At 34.5% G+C, this 22897-nt stretch overlaps 3 protein-coding genes and 1 pseudogene across 5 annotated transcripts; 2 read left to right on the top strand and 2 right to left on the bottom strand.

Moving 5' to 3' along the window:
• Positions 1-2599: 2599 nt before the first annotated feature.
• Positions 2600-8122, bottom strand: LOC106666093. The gene is made up of 3 exons (XM_014392992.1): positions 7835-8122; positions 7641-7767; positions 2600-2876 (listed from the first exon to the last, which is right to left on the bottom strand). The coding sequence occupies exons 1-3, from the start codon at positions 7855-7857 to the stop codon at positions 2628-2630; spliced, it is 399 nt and encodes a 132-aa protein (XP_014248478.1). The 5' UTR covers positions 7858-8122; the 3' UTR covers positions 2600-2627.
• A 111-nt stretch (positions 8123-8233) lies between these two features.
• Positions 8234-11623, top strand: LOC106666092 (protein chibby homolog 1). 3 transcript variants are annotated; one of them, XM_014392990.2, is made up of 4 exons: positions 8234-8424; positions 8485-8673; positions 11133-11209; positions 11279-11623. In XM_014392990.2, the coding sequence occupies exons 2-4, from the start codon at positions 8499-8501 to the stop codon at positions 11543-11545; spliced, it is 519 nt and encodes a 172-aa protein (XP_014248476.1). In that variant the 5' UTR covers positions 8234-8424; positions 8485-8498; the 3' UTR covers positions 11546-11623. The 3 variants fall into 3 exon arrangements, with proteins under 3 accessions (XP_014248476.1, XP_014248475.1, XP_014248477.1); XM_014392989.2 differs by having other exon boundaries at positions 8240-8424; positions 11091-11209; XM_014392991.1 differs by lacking the exons at positions 8234-8424; positions 8485-8673 and adding an exon at positions 8743-8850 and having other exon boundaries at positions 11091-11209.
• LOC106666087 (DNA topoisomerase 3-alpha) lies at positions 11614-22157 on the bottom strand. The gene is made up of 20 exons (XM_014392976.2): positions 21891-22157; positions 21621-21830; positions 18290-18423; positions 18110-18228; positions 17867-18034; positions 17633-17808; positions 17370-17550; positions 17163-17270; positions 15438-15547; positions 15183-15387; positions 14942-15125; positions 14521-14875; positions 14198-14453; positions 14069-14125; positions 13711-13807; positions 13530-13639; positions 12246-12288; positions 11980-12176; positions 11867-11911; positions 11614-11732 (listed from the first exon to the last, which is right to left on the bottom strand). Exons 1-20 carry the CDS (start codon positions 22044-22046, stop codon positions 11692-11694), a joined length of 2952 nt encoding a protein of 983 aa, XP_014248462.1. The 5' UTR covers positions 22047-22157; the 3' UTR covers positions 11614-11691.
• Positions 20368-20461, top strand: LOC112127859 (annotated as a pseudogene).
• Positions 22158-22897: the final 740 nt, after the last annotated feature.

Raw genomic sequence — 22897 nt, forward strand, 5'->3', positions numbered from 1 at the left:
CTGTAAGAGTTGTGAGTTAAATGAAAAATAATTATTTAAAACTTATAGAGTTTAGCAATAAAAAAACATTAATAAAATTTTTATTATGTAACATGGATTTTTTTTAAATGTACTGCCTTTTTTATATTCATAATTTGAGGGGTTTTTTCTTGTCAATGTAAAATCATATTTCAATGAAAAAACTATATATAATGAAAAATTTAAATTTGGGTGTGTTCCCCAAACTCCCAAAAAATTTATTTTAAAAAACTTGGAAAAGTTTTTATTTAAAAAAACCATAAGCATTAATTTATTTTAATTATATACTCAGAAAAAAACGGACACTTGTATTTAGAAATCTCTGTAAGAGATTAAACAATATACTCACCCTTTTACCAATTCTAACCATATTTTGTTTGTTGGTTATTTCAAACTAGGTTTTTTTTATCGTTAACATACTTATTTTAATGCAAACCGAGATCAGAAATTCACGAGTTTCAACAAAAAAGATTTAATTTTTAAGGTTTGAAAGAAAATTTGCCAAAGCACCAGAAAATCCTATGGTGCTAGAATAATTGTTAGTCAAATTTTAAATCTATTATTTTATAGTATATTACAAAAATTCGTGATTTTATTAAACTCATGAATTTCTGAGCTCATTTTTTTCTGTCTGAGAATATAATTATAATAAATAATAATTTTTTTAAAAATAAAAACTGAGACTGGCTGTATATGAGGCAATCTGAACAAATCAATTCTGCTAAACAGTGGTAGAATTAAAACGATTATTCTCGAGGCCTGCCAGTAATTTACTGTAAATTAAAGCCTAAACTGGTGTACTGCGAGATAAAACTATATGTATCGAAAAATTTAAATTTGGGTGTAATTCCTGAAACTCCCAAAAAATTTAATGTAAAAATAAAACAAAAAACACTTGGACAAGTTTTTATTTTTAAAAAACCATAAAATTAATTTATTATAATTATATACTCAGAAAAACCATAGTCGTATTTAGTAATCTCTTTAAAAGAGATTAAACAATATACTCACCCTTTTACCAATTCTAACTGTATTTTGTTGGTTATTTCAAACTATGTTTTTTACTGTTAACACACTTATTTTAATGCACACCAAATTAAACGAGATCAGAAATTCATGAGTTTTAATGGAAAATATTTAATTTTTATGGCTTGAAAGAAAATTTGCCAAAGTACCAGAAATTCCTATGGTACTAGAATAACTGTTAGTTAAATTTTAAATCTATTGTTTTATAGTATATTACAGAAATTCATAATTTTATTAAAACTCATGAATTTCTGAGCTCATTTTTTTTCTATGTGGGAATATAATTATAACAAATTATTATTTTTTAAATGAAAACTTTGAGACTTTGGGTGTATAAAAGGCAATCAGAACAAATCTTATATTCTGCTAAGCAGCGATAGAATTAAAATGATTATTCTCGATGCCTACCAGTAATCTACTGTAAATTACAAAAGCTTGAATTACTGGTGGACTGCGAGAAAAAACTATATATAATGAAAAATTTAAATTTGGGTGTAAATTCCTGAAACTCCCAGAAAATTTAGTGTAAAAATAAAACAAAAAAACACTTGGAAAAGTTTTTATTTTTAAAAAACCATAAAATTAATTTATTATAATTATATACTCCGAAAAACCAGACACTTGTATTTAGTAATCTCTGTAAAAGAGATTAAACAATATACTCACCCTTTTACCAATTCTAACCATATTTTGTTGGTTATTTCAAACTATGTTTTTTTATTGTTAAAATACTTATTTTAATGCAAACCAAATCAAACGAGATCAGAAATTCACGAGTTTTAACAAAAAAGATTTAATTTTTAAGGTTTGAAAGAAAATTTGCCAAAGCACCAGAAAATCCTGTCATACTTTAAATCTATTGTTTTATTGTACATTACAGAAATTCATAAGTCATTTCTATCTGGGAATATAATTATAATAAATTATTATTTTTTTTAATGAAAACTTTGAGACTTTGGGTGTATAAAAGGCAATCAGAACAAATCTTATATTAAGTCAATGACACAAGCGGGATTTGAACCCACGATCTTCGGCTTGATTCACTGCTGCTCTACCACTTGAGTGGATCGAGGTCACGACAGGTCAAGTGGTAGAGCAGCGGCGTATCAAGCCAAAGATCATGGGTTCGAATCCCGCTCGTGCCATTGACTTTTTTATCTCAACTGAAAACCTTAATTAATTGTAAAATAATTTTAAAACGGACTTCCATCACTGTTCCTTCTTTAAATCCTAATGATTTGAACATGGTTTTTATTTTAAAAAAATTCTTGCCAAATAAGAAGTTACCACTGGTAATTCAACTACAACACTATACGGTAAAAATTCAAACATATCAGTGAGGATAGGCAGAATTAAATGATTCATTAAAGACCAAATTTCAAGATCTTAAAGCCTTCAACTTTGTTCCAATTGGGTTGTGTTTGAGAAATTGAATTACAGACTCACAAAATGAAAGTAGAGGACGGGTAGATTGTGTAAAAGGTATGAAAATAAATACATGCTAATAACAATTAGCAAAAAATTACATTTTTTAATTTTGGAATAAATAAATAAATAAATTATCTACACATCTCAGGTTTATATTAATAATGGTGTTGGTGTTGGTTTGACGAAGATGCGCCATTGGATCTTTGAGATCTCTGAATGTACAACTCGAACAGCAGTCGATTTGACTCGTAATAATACGGATTTTGTGAGGGGCTCAGATCAGGACTATAGTGAGGCAACCAAAGTTGCTGGCTTCCGCTCGATTCACCATCCATGTTCCGGGAATCTTCATAATCTTGAGTTGATAGTCTTTCGTTATTGACAATTATATCTCTATGAGCTTCCTGAAAATTCGTTATCAATTAAACAGGATTTTAGACAAACCATACTAAATTTTTAAAAAATTAACACATTGAATGTGATTATCATCCCACCATGTGGATATCACTTCATCCATGGTGCGGGTGACAATAGTGAATCGACTTGGCCATTGTAATATTAAACCATTTAAATCAATTCATGTGTGGGTTAAAAAAGTTTATATAATGTTTAAAAAATAAGTTTAAGATCTTTCTGTATTCTGTTTCACATTCATATTTCTAGACTTTTTATTAGGTTAATTCATTTTAATTATAACTTCATCACTTGTGATGATCCAGGTCATTCTATTTTTGCTTGTTTTGTTTGTCTGAAATGTTTTGGCATATCAAGATTATGGATTACATCAAATTACAGTGATGCCCCTTGTTAATGGATAGTCATGGGGTCACTACTTTTGTCCTCTTTAACTGAAATTAGGAAATGAAGACAATAATGGAAGTAAGTTTGAATGTGGGGAGAGGAAAAGTTAACAATTTAATGGAAATACCTTGAGTACAGTGATCAATAATTGTAAACATAATTAGAAGTCATAGTAAAAATATATGGTTCTTCAGCTGGTTTGGCCCCAATTCATGTTAATAATAACCAAGTGAAACAAAAAGTTCAAAAGAATATTTTTCTTAAGGGGTAATATTTTGAGTTGGGCAGGTTTGGTTTATTTAACAAAGGTAAAAGTAGTAATATTCTAATTGCCGCTAATATAGCGATTACACGGAGATTACATTATTCGGAGATCATTTATGCAGCCTAAGAAAAAAAAGAAAAACTACTCTGGCCTGTTCCCTGTAGGACAACATGGCAGTGTAATTTTATTTAGTGTCCTCTAAGTAGAGGGGTTAAAGACAGAAAATAAATCATCTATTCCGGTGGATCTGTAACTGTCCTGAAAACGTAGGAGTCTGTTATTAGAGGTTTCACAGTACTACTGAATTTGAACTTTCTGCCTACGATGAAAATACTAAATCACACCATATGCACCTGTTGCTGCAAAGTTTGATGCAATTGATAAATCAACATGATCTGTGTATTCCCATTGATTAGATTTTAAAATGTGCACAATCAATGAGCAAAATCAAAGCAAGTAAACAATTTAAAGTGCATGGTTTTCACGTGTTAAGCCCAATACACGCCGGATTAGTCAATTTAGTTTAAGCAAACTGAAACTAAATGTTTAATTGTGACTGAATATGAATGAAATGGAACTACTTCCAGACCACAGATATCATGATGAAGTGGCATTCTGGCACTACAAAAGGCACCCGACAGAGGAAAATCTAACAAGACTTAAATTCAATAGGGCAAGAGAGAGAGGTGTGCTCTTTCACAATCAAAAAGGGATTATATGGAAAAGTATTTATCTGGCCTTTAACATTCCTGTTAGAGATGCCTGGAACAGGGTCAGAGCCACCTCTGGCTAGTACAAGACTCCATTGGTGCCAATATTGGTCATGGAAAGTAGGAGTGTGAATGAAGAGTTTGTTCGGCACTTTGCTGCCATCTCCAGCTCAGTTGCGTACACTGATCAAGGTGTGCTCGGTTTCGAGAGCTCAAGCATGAAACGGAACAAACTGAGATCGACTTTTTTGGCAATACTAGAGCGAACGTCCGATGAGTGAGTTGGAGTTGGCCTTGGGTCGCACCTGGAATTCCAGTCTGAGGCAACGGTATCCCATATGTCATAATTCACCACTTTCATCAGGGTGCGAAGCATTGCATGTGGAAATTTTTCAACACCATATGGGATACGGGTTCCTATCCTCATCATTGGTGAGAAGCACTTATTGTACCTATCCTTACTTAAGGACGGCAGGGACCCATGTCTGGCTACGAGGTACAGGCTGATTTGACTCAATGGAGGTAAGTAGGGTGATGTAATCAGTGATCAATGTGTTGCTGCAAGTGCTGAGGAAGCCAAATTTACATTCTCCTCATCAAAGACCCATGTGCATCCACTTGTGCAGATTGAGGAGGGCTCATAACTCACAACTGCTTGGGAGGCATGGAGAAAATGCAATTCCTAAGCATTTTATTTGATGAAAAGTTAAGGTGGCAGTCGCACATCAAAGCTAACAAGGTCCAGTACAAGAAGACCCTTGGCTTAATCAGATACCCTGGTAATTTCAAGTGGGGAGTGGATCGGAAGATCATGCTCAAAATATTCAAAGTGTGGCTGTTTTATAATTGTATGGCCTATTCCTCGACCTGGAAACTAACCAGCTTCTGCTACTGCGAGTGTTGCTGCCCAAATTCCGTAGAGAGCAGCTTACTCTCAACTATGCAGCAGGTTTCTTGACCAACCTGGGGTGTCTACCTTCTGACCGACATGATCCTAAAAAATAAGTCAACAAGCAACTTCGGACTTAAATGCGACCACTATGAATTTGCTTTGGAAGGGTAGGTTTAACTGGCGACGGTACCTGTGCTGGGAAATAGACCAACACCGCCCTGGGTCCTCTGACTGTACTCATCCCGGCAGTATTAGCCACATTGTGTTCACCACAGCATCTCTACCAAGGGTTAAGAGCACAACTGAACGATGGCACCCCCAAGTCTGAATCAAAAGGAAAATATCGCTTTAATTTGAATGAGGATCGGTAATACCAGTCTGACACATGGACACCTGCTTTTGGGCCAAAATCTGCGCAGGTGTCCCGATTGTAGAGAAAGGTTGCTCAGTGTTTCACATCTGATCAAAGAGTGCCAGGCCTTGGCCCTTTACAAGGAGCGAGCAGGCAGACCCCTGACATACATATTGTACTTGGGCTGGTGGGTCAATGTTGGGTCCTCTGTTCCGTTTCTTAAGAGACATAATGAACATGAATATGAACATAATGAATATTGTACATACTGAATGTACATGGATGTGTGTATAGTTATGTGTATGTGTACATGGGGTTTTCTGGCTCCTTTGGTTTTGTTCTAAACTGCAGAAAATGAATCATTGAGCCTGCAACTTTGTCAATAGCAGCTGCCAGTCATTTCTTCAAAGGTGTGGTACTTGGACTAATTTGTAATACATGCTTGTTTATTTGGTTGTGTGAAGCAAACTGGTGCTCACAAAACAACACTAGCAATGACTGACAGAGCATACCGAAGCAAACAAAACATTTGACTTCCACTGTGGTTTATCCCTCCTTGAACTTATACTAAAACGGTCATCCCAGTTAGATTCAAACAGCCTTAGGATATATTGACTAATCTCGTGTGTTTTGGGTCTTGAAGTACCAGATTAACCACTGCAGATTGTTTACTGGGTCTAACAAAATCTCCCTGGACATACTGTGCATAGAGGCAACAAAAAGGTTGACATGTTGGCCAAAAAGGGGGCCATCATGGACTCTCTGAGCCCAGAATCCTACTGCGGCTTAACAGCTTGCTACAAATGAGGATACATCTTAAAATGGATCCTTAATGAGTTCAAAACAGGTAGATTAGAATCATAGAAGAGAGCCATAAATGGACCATCTGTAAAACATACAAAAGAATTGCTGAAAGGCAACAACAACTGAATCAGGATTCTCGTTGGACTCCTGATAGGGCAATGCCACTTTTTTTTTCGATACTAGGGACTCGAGGAGTTCCCTCCTGAGAACTGCAGCTGTACAGCTTATTGTACTTTATCCCTGGCTCCATATTTTTTTTTTTTTTTTTTTTGGGGGGGGGGGGCTCGCAATACAAATGTGAAGTTGAGCCCCGCTGTACTGTTCTTCCATCGAAGAAACTCATTTTTGAAGGGGGTTGGGACCAAATTCAGGGTCCCTGAGATCCGATCCCGCCCCTTCCATTGATGAGTGCCATGTCAATTTATTTCAATTGCAGCCACCGGTCCCCTTAGGCGTCAGAAAAAGTCCAGAGGCGACGGTGGGGATCGAACCCACGACCGCGGGATCTACTAGCCAAGTGTCTGACGCCTTAACCACTCGGCTACCGCGGCCCCCGCACTGCCACTTAAGAAAGCACATACAGACAGAAGAAACACTGTGCAGATACTGCAAGAAGAGGAGACCATAAAACACATCTTATTAGTTTTAGTTTAACATTTTAGTTTCTGTGAAGGTCTATGTAGGTGCAAATTCTTGCAACTAGGACAAGAAAAAACATAAGCAAGATCCTACACCAAGGAGCCGCCTGAAAGCTGTGGAGGTTGGTTAATAACCTGAAGCTTGCCATTGAGTTATAAATAACAGGAGAGCACAATAGATCTTTTCAGGTCATAGGCCTTGTAGTCGCCTCTTTTATATCCCTAACAGACAAAATCAGTATGAATAAATAGATCGGATCGGAGATTATCCAGCTTTAGGTTGATACCAAAATGTTTCATAAGACTTCCTCCTAGTCTGCAGAGAAATAAACCTGTAATTTGATCCTTACCAAACATCTTGGTCTGCTTATCCTTGGTGGGTAGGTCTCTCAGACGGGTTTGGGCATTTCACAATCTTAAGTGTGTCTTACAGACCAAACCAGTGAAAATATACAAGGATCAAAGTAGATGTTTAATTTGTTCACTGCAGGTCATATTTCATTTGATTTGTTTACTTTGAAAGTGTTATAATTAATGCTGAAATACAGAATGAGTTGTATGAAACAAGGCTATTTACTGTTTTCGTGAGGGCTGTGACACATCTTAAGCCTAATTAGTTCTTGAATGAAATATTGATTTAAGTTAAATTATATCAGGATTTAACGTTGGAACAGGGTCGAGTGTATTAGGGACTGATGCTACAAACCGTTTTTGATTCCAGGTTCTTTCCTAGATTATTTATAGTGCCATTGTTGATGTGCAAGTTATTTATCCTTTTTGACAAAGGAGCGAATTCGCTGACTTCGTCGTCGCAGCTGTTCCTGTAACGTTTTCTGTAAAAGAGATTGAAAAAAGATGTAAAAAAAAAAGGCCGAACAGGAGGAACCGTCGAGACTTCACCTGCCCAATCCTGGGAGTGCCATTGTCAAGGCACTTTGTAAGTCACTGATCAAGTTGAAAGCAACATGACAAGTCAATTAAGCTTTACCTCGCCGATCGATCCACGGCGGAGGTTTTTTGATTTATTGTATTTCTGTTTATTCTACGGACTTAAAACGACCCTGATTTTCGAAAGATTTGAGGGACTTCGAGACTTAGCCCAACCGCCTGTTGGGAGTTACAAAGAGGTTTCGAGAGACTTGGAAATTTCGATAGACTTTTCATCTCCTCCCTTACAAATTGGGAATGGTGAACACACTTAATCGCTGACATTTTCTCAAACACCACGAAAAACGAAAAAAATTCGCTCGGTCCGATTGAGAAATAAAAAATGTTAAAATATAAAAAAAGAAGCCAGTAATCATTTATTTTATTGTTAAATGAACAACAATACTTTTAAACTTTTTGTTATTCACGACAGCGCAAGCGCAGCTCGTGTCCAAGGTGACATAACTACAAACTTTCAAATTCAGCTTTCCTGCTCTGCCCTTTTTCCATGATTTTGGTTTACTAGTAGTAGTAGAAATAGTTTATTAGTCCAAAGCTGAAACGTTAGTCCATTATATAGTTTACTAATTAAAATGTGGCAATTTTAATTGTTTTGTTTTAAGATTTAAAAAAAAACATGCCATTGCAACTGTTCTCCAACAAGTTCCAGCATCCGAAGCCGACTCCGAGGAAGAAGTTAAACTTTCACTCCACAGAAAACAAGACAGCCGACAAAAAGGGGGAAAAGGACACGATAATCATCAAACTTGGTGAAAATTCGGCTGAGTTCATGAAAGGCGAATGGATGTCACGTTAGTTTCATCCTATTCATCAGATACTGCACATATGTTTTTTTTGTTATTTTAATTGAATTAATTTTTTATAGATGTAATAATCACTATATTAGCAATATGTTATGAGTAGTTAAGTATGACATTTTTTTTTTTTTAATGTTAGCTCAAAATGATTCACAGAAGTTAACGAAATGCGTAAGATGCCATTTTTTAATTTGTTTTTTGTTCAAATGTTTTGGTCTTAAAATTATTCATTGTAAATGTTCAATTTTATTAAAAATATATTTTTTTACAGTAGTTGAACCGATGAATCACACAACACTCAAAACATTTTCAAACAAAATTGTGCAAAAGCAAAATATCTGTGATAATATAAATATGTGAATACATCAAACACCATGGAAAAAGTAGATTTTTTTCCATCCATACTATTACTAAAGTTTAAAGATCTTTAGTTTATTATGCATACAAAGACACACACACAAAGTCATATTTTGTTATTTATTTCAAACTATATGGATGTATTTTAGCATTATAATTATTTCAACATACATATTTTAATGTAAACCAAATTAAATGAGATCAGAAATTCATCAGCTTTAATAAAAATTATTTAATTATGATGAAAGAAAATTCATCAAAACACCAGAAAATCATTTAACAGCAGAGTTAATTTAATCAACTTTTTCAATGATTTCCCAGCATTTTGGTCTTCTTTCAAATTATCATAATTAAACAATTTTGATTAAAACTCATGAATATTTCTGATCTCGTTTAATTTGGTTTAAAATATATACATTTAGTTTGAAATAAACTACAAAGTACAGTTTTTGTCTTTGAGTATATGTTGAATCAAAATTAACTGTGGCAACCATTTTAATTGCAAAACATAATGCACTGAGTATTTATCTACTAGTGGCAATTAGTATATTACGTCTAATTTAATATTGTTTCTTTTGTAAATAGTGTAAAGTGTAAACAAATTCAGTTTGCCAGACTTAAAAATAGAAAAACAAGTAATTGTGACGATTGCTGCACCTAGGTTTTTTGCAACTGCATGCAAATATCCACACTCCAAGGCTCCTAGCTATAACATACATGGATCACATTATAACGCCTAGAGCCTTGCAGACAGGAGGTAGATTGGCCCCAAAATGCATCAGCATTAATAAATAAACAAAAAGGTTGATGAGTCAGTTGATAATTTCTTTATCAATCCGAATGAGAAACAATCAACTAAAAAAGAACAAAAAGGAGTAGCATTTGAATGAAAAGTGACTCTCAGAGAGCCAAACAACGACAGACACTAATGATTGTTTCTTTTGTGAATTATTGGTTCAAAACATATCTCAAATGTCTGGAAAGAACAAGGTCAACACACATTGAGGGTTCCCAAATGTGCAGCACCCAGAACATAAATGAGATTGAAAACCTGAGGATTGGAACTTAACAAGTGACTAGACAAATCAAGAATCTTAGTCCGAACTGCAAGCTTTAATCCATTCTCTTGTAAATTCTTTGATATATTCTTTCCTATGTTCTTGTCACTCCAGTAGATTGATGGGGTACTTGATAAGCCTCCCTACAAATTATTCAACTAACTTAAATACAAGGTGATTAGTACTTTAGTCCACCGCTATTACATATTTAAAACAAGTGATTCAGCAAAGTATAACCTTTATAAGTTTTGGCATTATTAAGACTACTTTCTTGCCTCTACAATTCTCAAGGGTGGTTGTTGATCTGGAAGTGCATACATAAAGAGCAGTTTCCCACTGAAGATGGCATAATGCCAAAATGTTTGAGAAAAATTTAACCTGGGGAGAGAATAATTCACCCTAGAGTTCAAGAGTCGAACAGAGTAACATATATGTTCTCTTCAAATCTTTTGATGTTGAAAAACAAAGAGTAACAATAAAAAAGGGAGTGTTTTAAAAATATTTTTTATATGTGGGACTGCCACTGCAGAGATCATATCAATCCAAGAGTTGCAATGTTAAAACAAAAAAATTGAATTTAGGGTCACTTAGATTCAAACCTTGGACCCTCCAGAAATGACATGATGTCAATGCCTTAACACTTTCTTTTCTTATGCTGACTGTTTTTTTCCCACCCCAAATTTACTTTTTTTAATTAATGCACCAAATGGAAAAAAATCACTTTTGATCTTGAGAGAAATCATGTATCATGAAAAAATATATTGACAGTTGTATACATTCACAATTTGGCTAGCCTATAGGGCTTATGACACATTAAATTTAATACTATTTCAGAACAAATACAGATTTTTGTTATAGTAGTGATTTAACAATAATTAAATAATATTATAGCGAAAAAGATATGAGAAATATTATTGTTACTCTAGTAGTCTAAAAAGTCTACAATTTCCTTCAATGTTTTAAAAAATTACACTTAATGTTAAGATTTTTTTTCAGTACCAACAAACCTATCGAAAGGTATACATCAGGACTTTTCAGATCTTCAAGAACAAGCACAACAATTGAAGGAAGAAAACAACCTACTGACTATGAAAGTCGAGGTGTTGTTAGACATGGTAAAGAATTAAGTTAATAGTTATTATTTACCAATTTATAAAATTATTAAATAAATTTATACATTTCAGCTCACACAGGCCACTGCAATGTGCAACAAAAGGAAAAAAGTAATCCGTGAACTTCAAATGTTCATCACATCGAAAATGGGTATTACTGACGTCCTTTATAAAGAATCGGATTCTGAGCAGACGTCCGAAGATTCAAGCGAAGCCGAAGAAGATCAAAAACTGACAGATGAAGAGAAAACTGAAGAAGAAGAGGAGGATGAATGCAGTGATTCAATTGTTAATAAATATCAGCTACAGAAAGTAACATCTGCCCAGACAGTGTGTTGAATATAATTGTCTAAATAAATTATGTCAAAAGCTTATTTTCTTATAAAAATCTATAAATTTAACAGACATGTAAAAATACTTGTATTTTTTTTTTAAATTGTGTTATATACATTTTTGTGTACAATATTTACATTACATTTAATAAATCAGTTGTTTGAGTTATTCGGACAATTTCTTCTTGTATGACCTGTAAAATGAATTTATTATTTTAAAATATATAACCAAATGAAAATAAGTTTATTTTTAATAAATACCTTGAAACATTAACTCTATATAATCTAATATTTATTAACAATTCAAATACACTAGAATAAAACTAACCTGTCTGTGAGCAGATTCCACACTTCCTTCCTCTTTGATTGGAATCTTGAAAAAACAAATAAGCAAGCAAAATATTGGTGAAAGTTTAAGGAAAATTTTTTCTTTATATTTACCAGATGTTCTGGCTCTGAAGTTTGATGTCCGCGAGGAAGAATTACCACGTTGATTGTTCCTATATTCACCTCTATCCTGGCGGTTACTTGACTCTTCTTCCCACAAGAAGAACGAACATCTGTTCGGCTCGTTTTGACCTTTGGGGCAGCAGAAAAATGTCTTTCCCTTGTTTGGGCCATCTTTCTTAACGACCAGCCTGATTTTCAAAATGAACAAAGAATTACAGGAGTGAATGGAGAATAATTATTTAATTTTATGGACTTACTTTCTCACTGAAAGATTGCAAAAGCACTTTGTTGAATTGGATTCTGAAAACAAATTTACTTTTTAGTTTTAAACAATTATTAGACAACAGCATTTTACAAATGTTAATAATGTTACAGTTTGCAGCCAAATTATACACACATGAAGAATTTTCAGAATTTCTTTGTAATCTTTGTAATTTCAACAGCTCTCCTTTAATTAATTACAATATCTTGAATTTTGTTTATAGTTATTGTTGTTTGTTAGCATACATAATAAATTAATAGGCACACTTGTTTTTTTTCCATATTGACTTTGTATTTAATAGCTCAGATTTGGTTCATTCTTGAAACAAGAACTTAAAAAAAGTTTTAATTTTTAATTTTAATTTGAGATATTTTTCTTTACTTTTAATAAAAAGGAGAGAACAGAACCTATCAAGACAATGAGAATTCATGTAGATCTTTAAAGTCTAATTAATAAACAATTAAGAAAAACGCTGATTAAGATGAAAAAGTGATGATACTGACTGTCTCTTCAAATACAACATTGACAACAATGAAGACTGCTAAGGCATCTAGGAGGTATGTTAAGACTAGTGGTAAAGTTTGGGACCGCAGTAGCCAAGTGGTTTATACTCGACGAATAGTGAGTTTTTCTCTTGGCTTGTAGACTCGGAAATAGGTTCGAATCCCACCATTGCTCCTGCCTTTTTTTTACATTACCTTTCCCCCCAGATTAAATTCATCCTATTCTCTGATTTTTTCTGCTTAATAATGAAAAATAAATAAATAAATAAAACTTTTTCTATAAGTATTATTCAAAGATCGTGAGATGCGGTCTGGCGTGACATAAGTTTTAGAAAAACATTTTCTTTATTGTGCCAACGTTTCGATCTTTATTGAGATCATCTTCAGGGCCTGGGATTTACAAACATTGTTTACATTTAACAAATACATGTAGGATGTGGGAAAAAAATGTATACAATGCAAAATTAAAAAAAAAAAAATTATTCAAAATATTTGTACTCTCTCAAAGTGTTTGTTTTCTGCGTAATTGTGGGAAGTTTTTCTAAAACGTCACACCAGACCGCATCTCACGATCTCTGAATAATCATTGACTAATGGTCACTAAACACCACACATTTTTCTATAAGGCAAATTTTGTCAAACTATTAGCAGCAAACATGTAAAATGTGATTATTATCAATACAATTTTTTATAAATACAATATAATAAATTATATTATATTTATAATATCAATATAATACATTTTTTTATAAATACAATAAAATAATTTTACACACCTTCAGTCAACTCATCAAACCATGCGTAATATCCACATTTATCATCTGTATCCTTAGAACAGATTAAAAACTCTCTTCCTAAATTTGGGCCTTCTTTTCTAACAGTCAGTCTACAAAATAACATTTGTGTTATATAAATGAATAAATAATCTCTGTTCTGTCTAAATTTAGAAATACACACTTTTTTACAGGTAAATCACAGAAACACTTATGCTCAACATTGTCATCTGGTGGCTCTCTTGGCCGTTTTTGTCCTCTTCCATTGTCAAAGTCATTAGCTAAAATGTAATTAAGTTTGTTTTTTAAATGTTATTTCAAAAGTTGCTTCATTTGAAAGATTTTGTAGGTAAATTTTTTGTGAAGAACAGTTTACAACCAGTTGTCTTTTTTTAGGCAGCCCTGCTTCAAAATATATCTAATTTATAAAAAAAAGAAAGCTGGTTGTATATTCTTCTTCACAAATAAGTTGCCTACAATATCTTCACAATAGTAATATTCTAATAAAAATAGACATTTGATATTAAAGTTATGCCACTTACAGTTGGAGTTATGTGATCCTCTATTTTGTGGTCGACTTGAACCTAGCATATTGTGTCCTAAGGTAAAAAAAAGAAAATAAGTAATAATAATAAATTCATTCAATGTTCAAAATTAATGCAACAGCATACCCGATAATGCTGAATTATTTGACGATCTATTTTGCTGTGAGGTTCTGGTTGATTGAGAACTATACTGTGATGAATAGTTCGATGTCAAATTTTCTGTTGTAGCAGTGCTACTAGCTGGCCGAGGAATTCTGATGTCTAGCATTTCCAAAAAAAAGCTATCACACCCATTTATACACCCAGTGAAATTATTTGGATAGTAAGGAGCCATAGATCCAGGGCTGAACTTGAATTCAATTTTTTTCACATTGGGCCCACACTATATACAATTTTTTTTCAATATTTTTTTAAATCACTAACGTCATTAATTTTAAATAGGCACTTACAACTTCACAGCTTTGATTAGAAACGGAAAAATCGACTACTTTTGTAGGAAGCCAAATTGCCGCTTTGCAGCTTGGATATCCCTGGCAAGAAATGTAACTCTTCTGCGTCATCTGATTCGTTTTGACAACAAATTTAAGACTGCACATCCTACATGGCATGACCGGCTGGCTAATCGGTGTGGCAACTGACAAAGGGTCTTCTCTAGGGTCTAAAGTCCTTGCAGTAGTTTGCAGATATTTTGCAACGGCAGAGTCAATCTTGTTCACCTGAGATTTAGCTATCCTGAATAGTTCTCGATATTTGGAAATTTGTTCTCGCAAGACTATTTCCGGCTGCCTCACACCATCACAAATCCTAAAATTAAATAGTTAATGTTAAATAAACAGATTTCAGATTTTAAGTTTTTCTTCTAAGCATTACCTTTTAAGTTCGGCTTCAAGCTCTGCCCTAAGAACAGGTTTAGACATGGCAAAGCCCATTGTATCATAACCCTCCACTAAAGCCATTCCAATTGCACTTGGAACAAAGTGAATATTATCTTCAAGTCCAACATAAAACCTATTTTTAATAGTCTCTATATGTTCAGCATGCGTCGCATCCGTACCTAGAAAAAAATTAATCAATTTGATAATTATTTATCTTTAAGCATTGAAAATAATACCAATGCCATGTTTTTCCATTAATGCGATAAGATCCGCTTCTGTAAGAAGGTTTGGTGCTGATGTTTGACTCTCAGTAATATCCAAGCTTGTCGGTTCGAAGGTTTGATTAACTTCATACCTGTGAATATTTTTTGAATTCCAATTTTCATAAGGGTAAACGTCAAGGTAATTCCTTTCCAATATCATCAAGCCCGAAGCTGAAAACTGTAGTTAAATGTAATGACTATAATTATTAAAATATGGCATAAACTCACTTTTTCTGTGTTGATGTCAATCGAGACTAAAGTCTCATGGGCTTTGGCATCTTTTGATACACATGCTAAAAAGTGGCGAACGATAAACTCATACATCCTTGCATCATTACCTGAAAAGAGCTACATTTATGTTAAAATTTCATTTGATAACATTTTCATCTTGATAAATAGATAGATAGATATACTTTATTTACAAAATAAAAGAAAATTAGAGTTAAAAATAAAAAACAGTATTATTACGGCATGGTATTAAGACCATCAGCCGGAGTTCGGAGTGCATTACTATTCCAAGAATATGCATAATTATATAATTGTAAGAAAAGGAGAATTTAAAATATCAACTTCAGAGGTTACAATTATTTATAGGATTTTCAAATTACAAGATTGAAATGCGATAAACTTTGAAAATAATAAAAATGACACTTCACAGTACAAAAGCAAGGATTCCAACTCACAAAGGGTCCCCACTGGCAAACAAAATTCGCATTTAGAAGCCCACAAAGTAGAAATTATATGTATTACCTGTGAGAGCAAAAAAGGAAACAAAATAAGACAAACAGAATATTAATTCTCTACATTCCAATATATTCATATCTGCAAAACCAGGCTTTCCGAGCCATTCAGAAGGACTATAAGCTCTTCCCTCGTCTGAAAACCCTTACCCACATACATATACCTCAATTCGTTCAGGACCGAGCACCTAGCGAGAAAATGAAATGCATCCTCACGATCACCTGAGTTGCATAGAGAGCACACTGCAGTGGCAGTAGTACCTGCCAACCCAAGGCCTAAAATTCAGGAACAACAACTCCCCTCGAATTTTAAACCACCAGCGGAAAAAAGAGAACAGTGCATTATTTGCTGGAGCAGAAAAAAACTTTGCAAGGAGTTAGGGAATGATTCAACTCCTTGTAGAGTTGGAATCTATTTGAATCCACGGCACGAGAAATACAACTCTCCATAAGATATGAAGAAGGTTGGAAAGCATTTCAGACCACGATGCAGAATTATCCAAAGAGAACCAAGCCACATTATACCTCTCCGCAAGAGAATTCCAGGATTTGGACCAGGATATGTTACCCTTAATAACTTCAAGTAATGTGATTTTTGCCAGGCAAGAATCAGGAGCTTGAAGTGATTTCAAAATATACTTAAAATGTAACCTTAAAGAATAAACAAACAACAGTTCTATGCCAGTCTCAATATACAACATATAATTAGGAGTTGATGATGGAAGGGCAAACAACTTATGAACAAAAAAACAGTGAACTTTTTCTAACTCTTCATATTTGCGATAGCCCTAAACTTGGCCTGCATAGCAAAGAATTGCACAACAAACGGCTGTGAAAATTTGATATTTATTTTTTATTGGTACCAGGTCGTTTGAAATTAGGCCAGACCAAACCTTATTTATAGCCAGTTTCACAGCCAGGGCTTTCTTCTTTACATGTTTGACCATCGACAGTTTTGGGGTAAGCGTTACTCCCAGATAACAATACTCGCTCACCACTTCAATTCTCCTATTCAGCAACACCCATCTCTCGTTTTTCCCTAACCTTCTACCCGCACGAAAAACCACTATCTTTGACTTGTCAAGGTTCACTGTAAGGCTCCATTGATCGCAATACTCCTCTAGTTTTTGCCCATTGTTTTGCTTCAAGTTAATCAAAGTTAATAAAAATCAGGCAAAATGTGAAAATTTAGGAAAAGGACATTAATGCATACCTTCTAGGGATGTGGTATAAGCAATGGGGTGTATCGGAGGATGGGATTGGTCACTTTTTTTCCCCTGTCGGGGGTTAGGTCCATCCTGAAGAACTTTCTGCGCAAAGTCTGGGACAGAAAAATTAAACATTCCGTTAACCTCGCCAAAAAGGTGAAATTTTTATAAATAAAATTGACCGAGGATGACGCTTTATTTCTTCTACTTACTTCCCCATCTTGAATCTTGGGTTTGAATTTCGACCAAATTCCTCAAATTGATCGAATCGGGGAAAATGTTAGTTTCAGTTCTCGGATAGCTTATAAAACCTTTTGTGTACAGTTTCTCTGCTATCCGCAAAGCTTCTTTAGCGTTGATTTTCAATTTTCGTGATGCAATTTTTTCCATTTCCTTGAAGAGATTTTCAATTGAAAATTGACTTTTTATTTAACTATTACCAGATATGATTTATAATTATTATGACAACTATTACCGTCGTGTCTAAGGGCGTTGGCCTCCACTTAGATTTGGGTTTACCATCAACTTTCTCCACTTTTGCAGTCGGCCTTTCTTGACATCTGGCCAAGAGGGCTTGACAAATTGCTTGATCAAAGAGACGATCTCTTGCCCAGCGAAACTCAACAGTGAGATCATCAATTGTGTGAGTAACTAAAATTTAAGTTTTTTAAATTACTTAAATTTTTTTAAAAAGTAATTAATACACCACCTTTAATCTTCCAAAATGGTTCAGAAATAAATTTTTCCCTTTCTAAATATCTCTCCACAACAAACCCCAATGTTGGAAATTGACAGCTGCCATAACTCAAGAGATGATCTGCCAAGACAGGGAATACTTTCTGCAAACGAAGAGTCTGAAATCGTGTGAATGAAGCCCCTGAAAATAAATAAACAAAATAGTAGAAAATAATAATACAAACAAAAATTTTAGTGGAATGAAATAAATGCAAACCTATTCTCAAATCCAATTCCTGCCTAACATCAACTGCATTACTTATATTTTTGTCTGGTCTAATCAAATTATTAATCGCCCTCCTTATTGAAGCTGAAGTAATTTCAGAAAATTTGGCCCTGAAGCCCATATTTAATTTTTTACATTTAATTATTCAAAAGTGGAATGTACAAATTTTACCTATAGACATCAAGAGAAGGATTCACCCTTTTACATGTGTCAATTATTTCATAACCAATGTTTTCCCCTTCTCTGTCGCAATCTGTCCAAATGATCAATTTTGAAAATTTTTTTGCCTCCCGTTCAAGCGTATTCTGTAACAAACAATTAACCATATTTTTTTGTTTTGTTTTTTTAGACAAAATGTGAAAAATAAGTTTTATTGATGCGATGTGATTTAATAAGTTTTACTAAATCTTGCTAAGGAGGGAGGGGCAAAGGTGTTAGAACCAAAAACTCCCAAACTTAGACTCTCTAAAGGCTAGTATACACTCGTGACAAAATCGCAAAACTCGTGTCTAAAAAAATTCTGCAATAGTCTAGATAAATTGGGAACAAATTGCTTGTTCTGCAACTACCTGTAGACAAAAATTGCAAGTCTATGTTCTTGAAACATGTCGCACAATATTTTGTTGAATGGCCAGAATGGTTGCTCTGGATCTCATTTCTTGCTTGCATATTTTATTTCCAACCATAAATAGCAAATTTTCAAAATCCGTGGTGGTTAGCCGGTTGAAATTTCAAAAACTAAACTATCTTCTAATTTTAATTTATTCAGAAGAGCCAATCCAAATGTAAGACCGTCTGCTAAAATGTTCCTTGTCCACCAACATTTACAAATCATTTTCCTTTTTTGGTCAAAAATTAAAACCGCACAAGCAGCAAAGTCGCAGGCCGCTATCTCACTCGTTATGGAAACTAGTTTAACTGAACCATGTAGATGTAGACACATGACAAAGGTTCTAGATCATCTTGGATTTGTTCTGCAACAGTCTACAGACAAAATCAGCAATTTGTCTATAGACAGTAGCACAATTTTGTCTACAAGCATGTACTAGCCTTAAGTTCCTGGCAAAAGTTCCTCAAATTTTCAATGCGATAATAGATGTAAGCAATAACCAATAAGTTAAATACCAGGACATATACTAACAATTGTCATTGATTAGGTCTCTTTCAGATGAGCCGGTTAGTTAAATCAACTAGATGAATAATGGATAGGTGTGAATATAGGCAGGTAGTGAATAATTAATTGGGAACCATCCCTTCACACTCAGTCACTCAACAACGGGTGGCCTCTAGGCAAATAGTGGTCACTTTCTGATCCCCACTGGTTAACTAAAAAGACACAACTCCACATTTGTCCTTCACACCCAGTTGATTCAACTCAGTTCACCAAATAAAGCGTTGCCATTGCAAGTTTCAACGTGGAACAGTTTATTGATGAAATTCATACTAGTTCCTATATACATGAAGTGTGATGAGTATAGTTACAAAATTAAAAGGAGTTGATTGGAGGGAAGTGGCAAGGCACTAGTTGTGAGAAAGTTTAACTATTTTGTAACGGATGACCTATACTTTTCTTCAGCTAGGTTTCCTCCTTTTTTGCTTCTTTGCTTGCAGAAGAGCAAGCACAAGATGTATTCCTGCTTCCTTGCGTTCTAATGAAATACTGACCTCTCCCGTTGGGAAGACAAGTTGATTCCACTTCAACTTGATTCATATCAAGTTTGGATATGAAATCTGCCAAAGAAAAGTCATCATACGGCAGTCAACTAGTTGAGTCAACCAGGCAACCTAGTGGAATCAATTAAACTGCCTCATGTACAGTATAAGACAAGATGCTGTCTATTAACAGTAGCATAAATCAATTTTCCAATAATCTGGAAATTGTTCAAAGTGGAAAGAACGTTCATACTTCCACAGACGCAAAGCATCAGCCCTTTTCTAAATGGATCTCTGGTTACGCCTAAGCTTAGGGATAATATGTTAAAAACTTCAATCTCTAATCATTCGCGATGTATCCTTCAAGTAAAGTCATCTTTTGGATTTCGAAGTAAATAAATGCATTTTGCTGAGACCTCATTACCAAGTGATAATATATTAAACGCCAAACTTATTAAATCGGTGCTTACTGTAGGATGTGATGATTATGGTTTGGGGATGGTTAGGTTTACCATCCCAAGTGGTAGCATATGAATTCTGGTTTAAACTATTGAGCAATTCAGCATAATAAATCTTTGAATGGCGACTTGATCAATGTACTCGCTTCGGCGGTACATATACTAAAATTGGAACAGAGAAGATTAGCATGGCAAGGATGTCACGCAAAATCGTGAAGCGTTCCACATTTTAGATGTAATCCCAGTTATATTACAAGTTGAGAAACGGTGAAGAATCTATGAAGAAATGCAAGGAAAAGAACTGGCAGAAAAGAGACATTACCAACAGAATTCATATGGACACAATTACGCGGTGGCAGAGACGATGGGATGAAACCGACAAAGGCCGTCGTACCCATCAGCTTATGCCTTCTATAAGTGACAGACTAAAACGTAAATATGTTGAGACTGACCCAAATGTTCACGGGGCATGGTGATTTTAGGACATATTTGTGTAAATTCGGCATATGGAACATGGTGGAGTGCCCTCAGTGCTCCAACGGTTCTGAAGAGACAGCGGACCACACTTTTTCGGAGTGCCCGGCTCATTCAGCTGCAAGAAGATGGTTAAGGGAAACGTGCTCCATAGAGTGTGACATCCGAACCATATCCAGTGCAATAATGTCAAAGGAAGGATTTGCAGCCACTAAACACTTTGTGTATCAGGTGATGACAACAAAAGGATGGCCAACACCACCCAACAGTGTCGAATAAAAGTGTCAGTGTAAGTGTTAATCTAAGTGTCAGTGCAGTCAAAACCAATGATGAATATATTAGCGATATTTTAGATTTAATTGTATATATAAACATATTGTAAATATATATGTAGTTTATTGTATATATAGTAGTAGTATGTACGAGGGGTGCCCACTTTCTTTCTCTCCCAGGCGGGGTTCAGTGTACGGGGAGATTGGGCACCCCCTCATTAGCACGTAAGATAATTGTAAGGTGCGACCCTCACATTGTATCCCGACGAGGCACCTCCCAGTGGTCCATCCTGGGCACGGCTGCAGCCATGGCTAACGCCTGGTGACGTGAGGGTTGGGCCTTCAGGGGTTCATGGTTGCACAACCATCCTGTGTAACCGGAAACGTGTGGAAACGGACATAGGAACAGGCAGCCATAGACCTTTGAAGGCGACTTGATCAAATTGTTTTGAGCATTGAAACACCTGAACCTAAACACTACCCAATATTAGTTTCAACAAACCAATTTTTCCAAGTCACCTTGGCACTTAGTTATGTCATTTTGACAACCATACCGCTTTATAAGTATAATGAACTCATTACAGAAGTACGGTCATACATCTCTCAAACCTTGTATTACAAACGAAAGTTACCATCACAACTTACCTTTATTTTGATAGCATCTTCAGTACAGCCTTTGACGACAGGTGCATCAAAGAGATCTTCAGGGCTGCAGCTTTGCCATGATTTGTATGAAGATATAAATTCATAATTGAGCAAGTGTCCACTGACAGAAGTCATCGACATGGAACACCTCTGGCCAAAAACTTCACATTCGAACTCGTATATTTTGTTGTAAACCGACAAGCCTTCTCTCTAAAATAAATTTAAAAATATTACCAATTCAAGACTTGGCATCGAAACAATACCACGTACTTTTCTTGTGTTTCCTCTTGAAAGGAAGAAAGATATATTTTTTGCCGCATCGTTTTTTTCAGCAACGTTCAGTACTTTCATTACTGGGAAAGATCTAGCATTTGATAAACGACAGCTTGTATTGAAACGGACCGAAAAACAAATTTTCAATAACATTAACACTTCAACAGGTTTAAATATATTTTCGGGAGAAAGATCTGCAGCATGAATTGTATACAAACGTGCAGCAAGTTACCGCCAGTATAAAAAAAGGTTACAAATACTGCACTCGAGGTAGCATTCAAACTTTCAAAGCAAAGAAGAAACTAGAAAGCCTTATCACTCAGTTGGGCTGGTTAATCAACTGTAATATGAATACTTTTTCAACTGCATTAATTGAATATTTAATTATTTTAAAAATACTATATTGCTTTTTGTAGTACTTTTTATAATACACATGATGTTTGGGCATCTATCCAAATATAATATATAATATACTATATTGTAATTTAATTTTTTAAACTACTCCTAAACTCCAAGACCATTGAAGTCATATATGTTAAATAAATAATAAAATCACGTTCTTGAAAAATTTGTATATAATTAATAATAAATCATCATTATTTGTACATAATATAAGATTTATTCGTGGGGTCTGCATAATGATGAATCTGTAGGTCAGTCATTTTTGGTAATTTCGGTTTTCCTATGTTCACCGGTTTTATTTGTCACTTAGCACTGATGATGCAGAAAATCCAAGAAATGCGTCTGAAAGATAAAAACCTGCAATAATAGCCAGACCAAAGTTGCTGGCAAACAGACTAAAATAATATGTTATTAAAACACTAGTTTATTAAGCCATGCCATTAAGATCTTGGTCGATAGGTCAAGTGATGGAGGATTTCAAAATAACACATGGTGGATATTGTTGGGGCGCAACTAAAATATAGAAAAATTATCGTGTGTTGTGAATAGACCAAAAGTTATATAAATTTTTGAAAATCTCTGAAGACAACATTTTTTTGCAC

This window comes from Cimex lectularius, unplaced genomic scaffold (genome assembly GCF_000648675.2).
Source record: "Cimex lectularius strain Harlan isolate CLEC.00 unplaced genomic scaffold, Clec_2.1 scaffold328, whole genome shotgun sequence".
Taxonomy (NCBI): Eukaryota; Metazoa; Arthropoda; class Insecta; order Hemiptera; family Cimicidae; genus Cimex; species Cimex lectularius.

Bases quoted from the DNA above. Each gene is read 5' to 3' on its own strand.
- LOC106666093 (XM_014392992.1), bottom strand. From the start codon at position 7,857: ATGGCACTCCCAGGATTGGGCAG. The intron at 7,768-7,834 runs GTGAAGTCTCGA...TCTCTTTTACAG, and splicing joins GCACTCCCAGGATTGGGCAG to AAAACGTTACAGGAACAGCT. The intron at 2,877-7,640 runs GTTTGTAGCATC...ACGAATTTTCAG, and splicing joins AGAACCTGGAATCAAAAACG to GAAGCTCATAGAGATATAAT.
- LOC106666092 (XM_014392989.2), top strand. From the start codon at position 8,499: ATGCCATTGCAACTGTTCTCCAACAAGTTCCAGCATCCGAAGCCGACT. The intron at 8,674-11,090 runs GTTAGTTTCATC...ATTTTTTTTCAG, and splicing joins GAAAGGCGAATGGATGTCAC to TACCAACAAACCTATCGAAA. The intron at 11,210-11,278 runs GTAAAGAATTAA...TATACATTTCAG, and splicing joins TCGAGGTGTTGTTAGACATG to CTCACACAGGCCACTGCAAT.
- LOC106666087 (XM_014392976.2), bottom strand. From the start codon at position 22,046: ATGTTATTGAAAATTTGTTTTTCGGTCCGTTTCAATACAAGCTGTCGT. The intron at 17,271-17,369 runs GTAAGTAGAAGA...TTTCTGTCCCAG, and splicing joins CCAAGATTCAAGATGGGGAA to ACTTTGCGCAGAAAGTTCTT. The intron at 15,388-15,437 runs GTGAGTTTATGC...ATTTAACTACAG, and splicing joins TTGACATCAACACAGAAAAA to TTTTCAGCTTCGGGCTTGAT.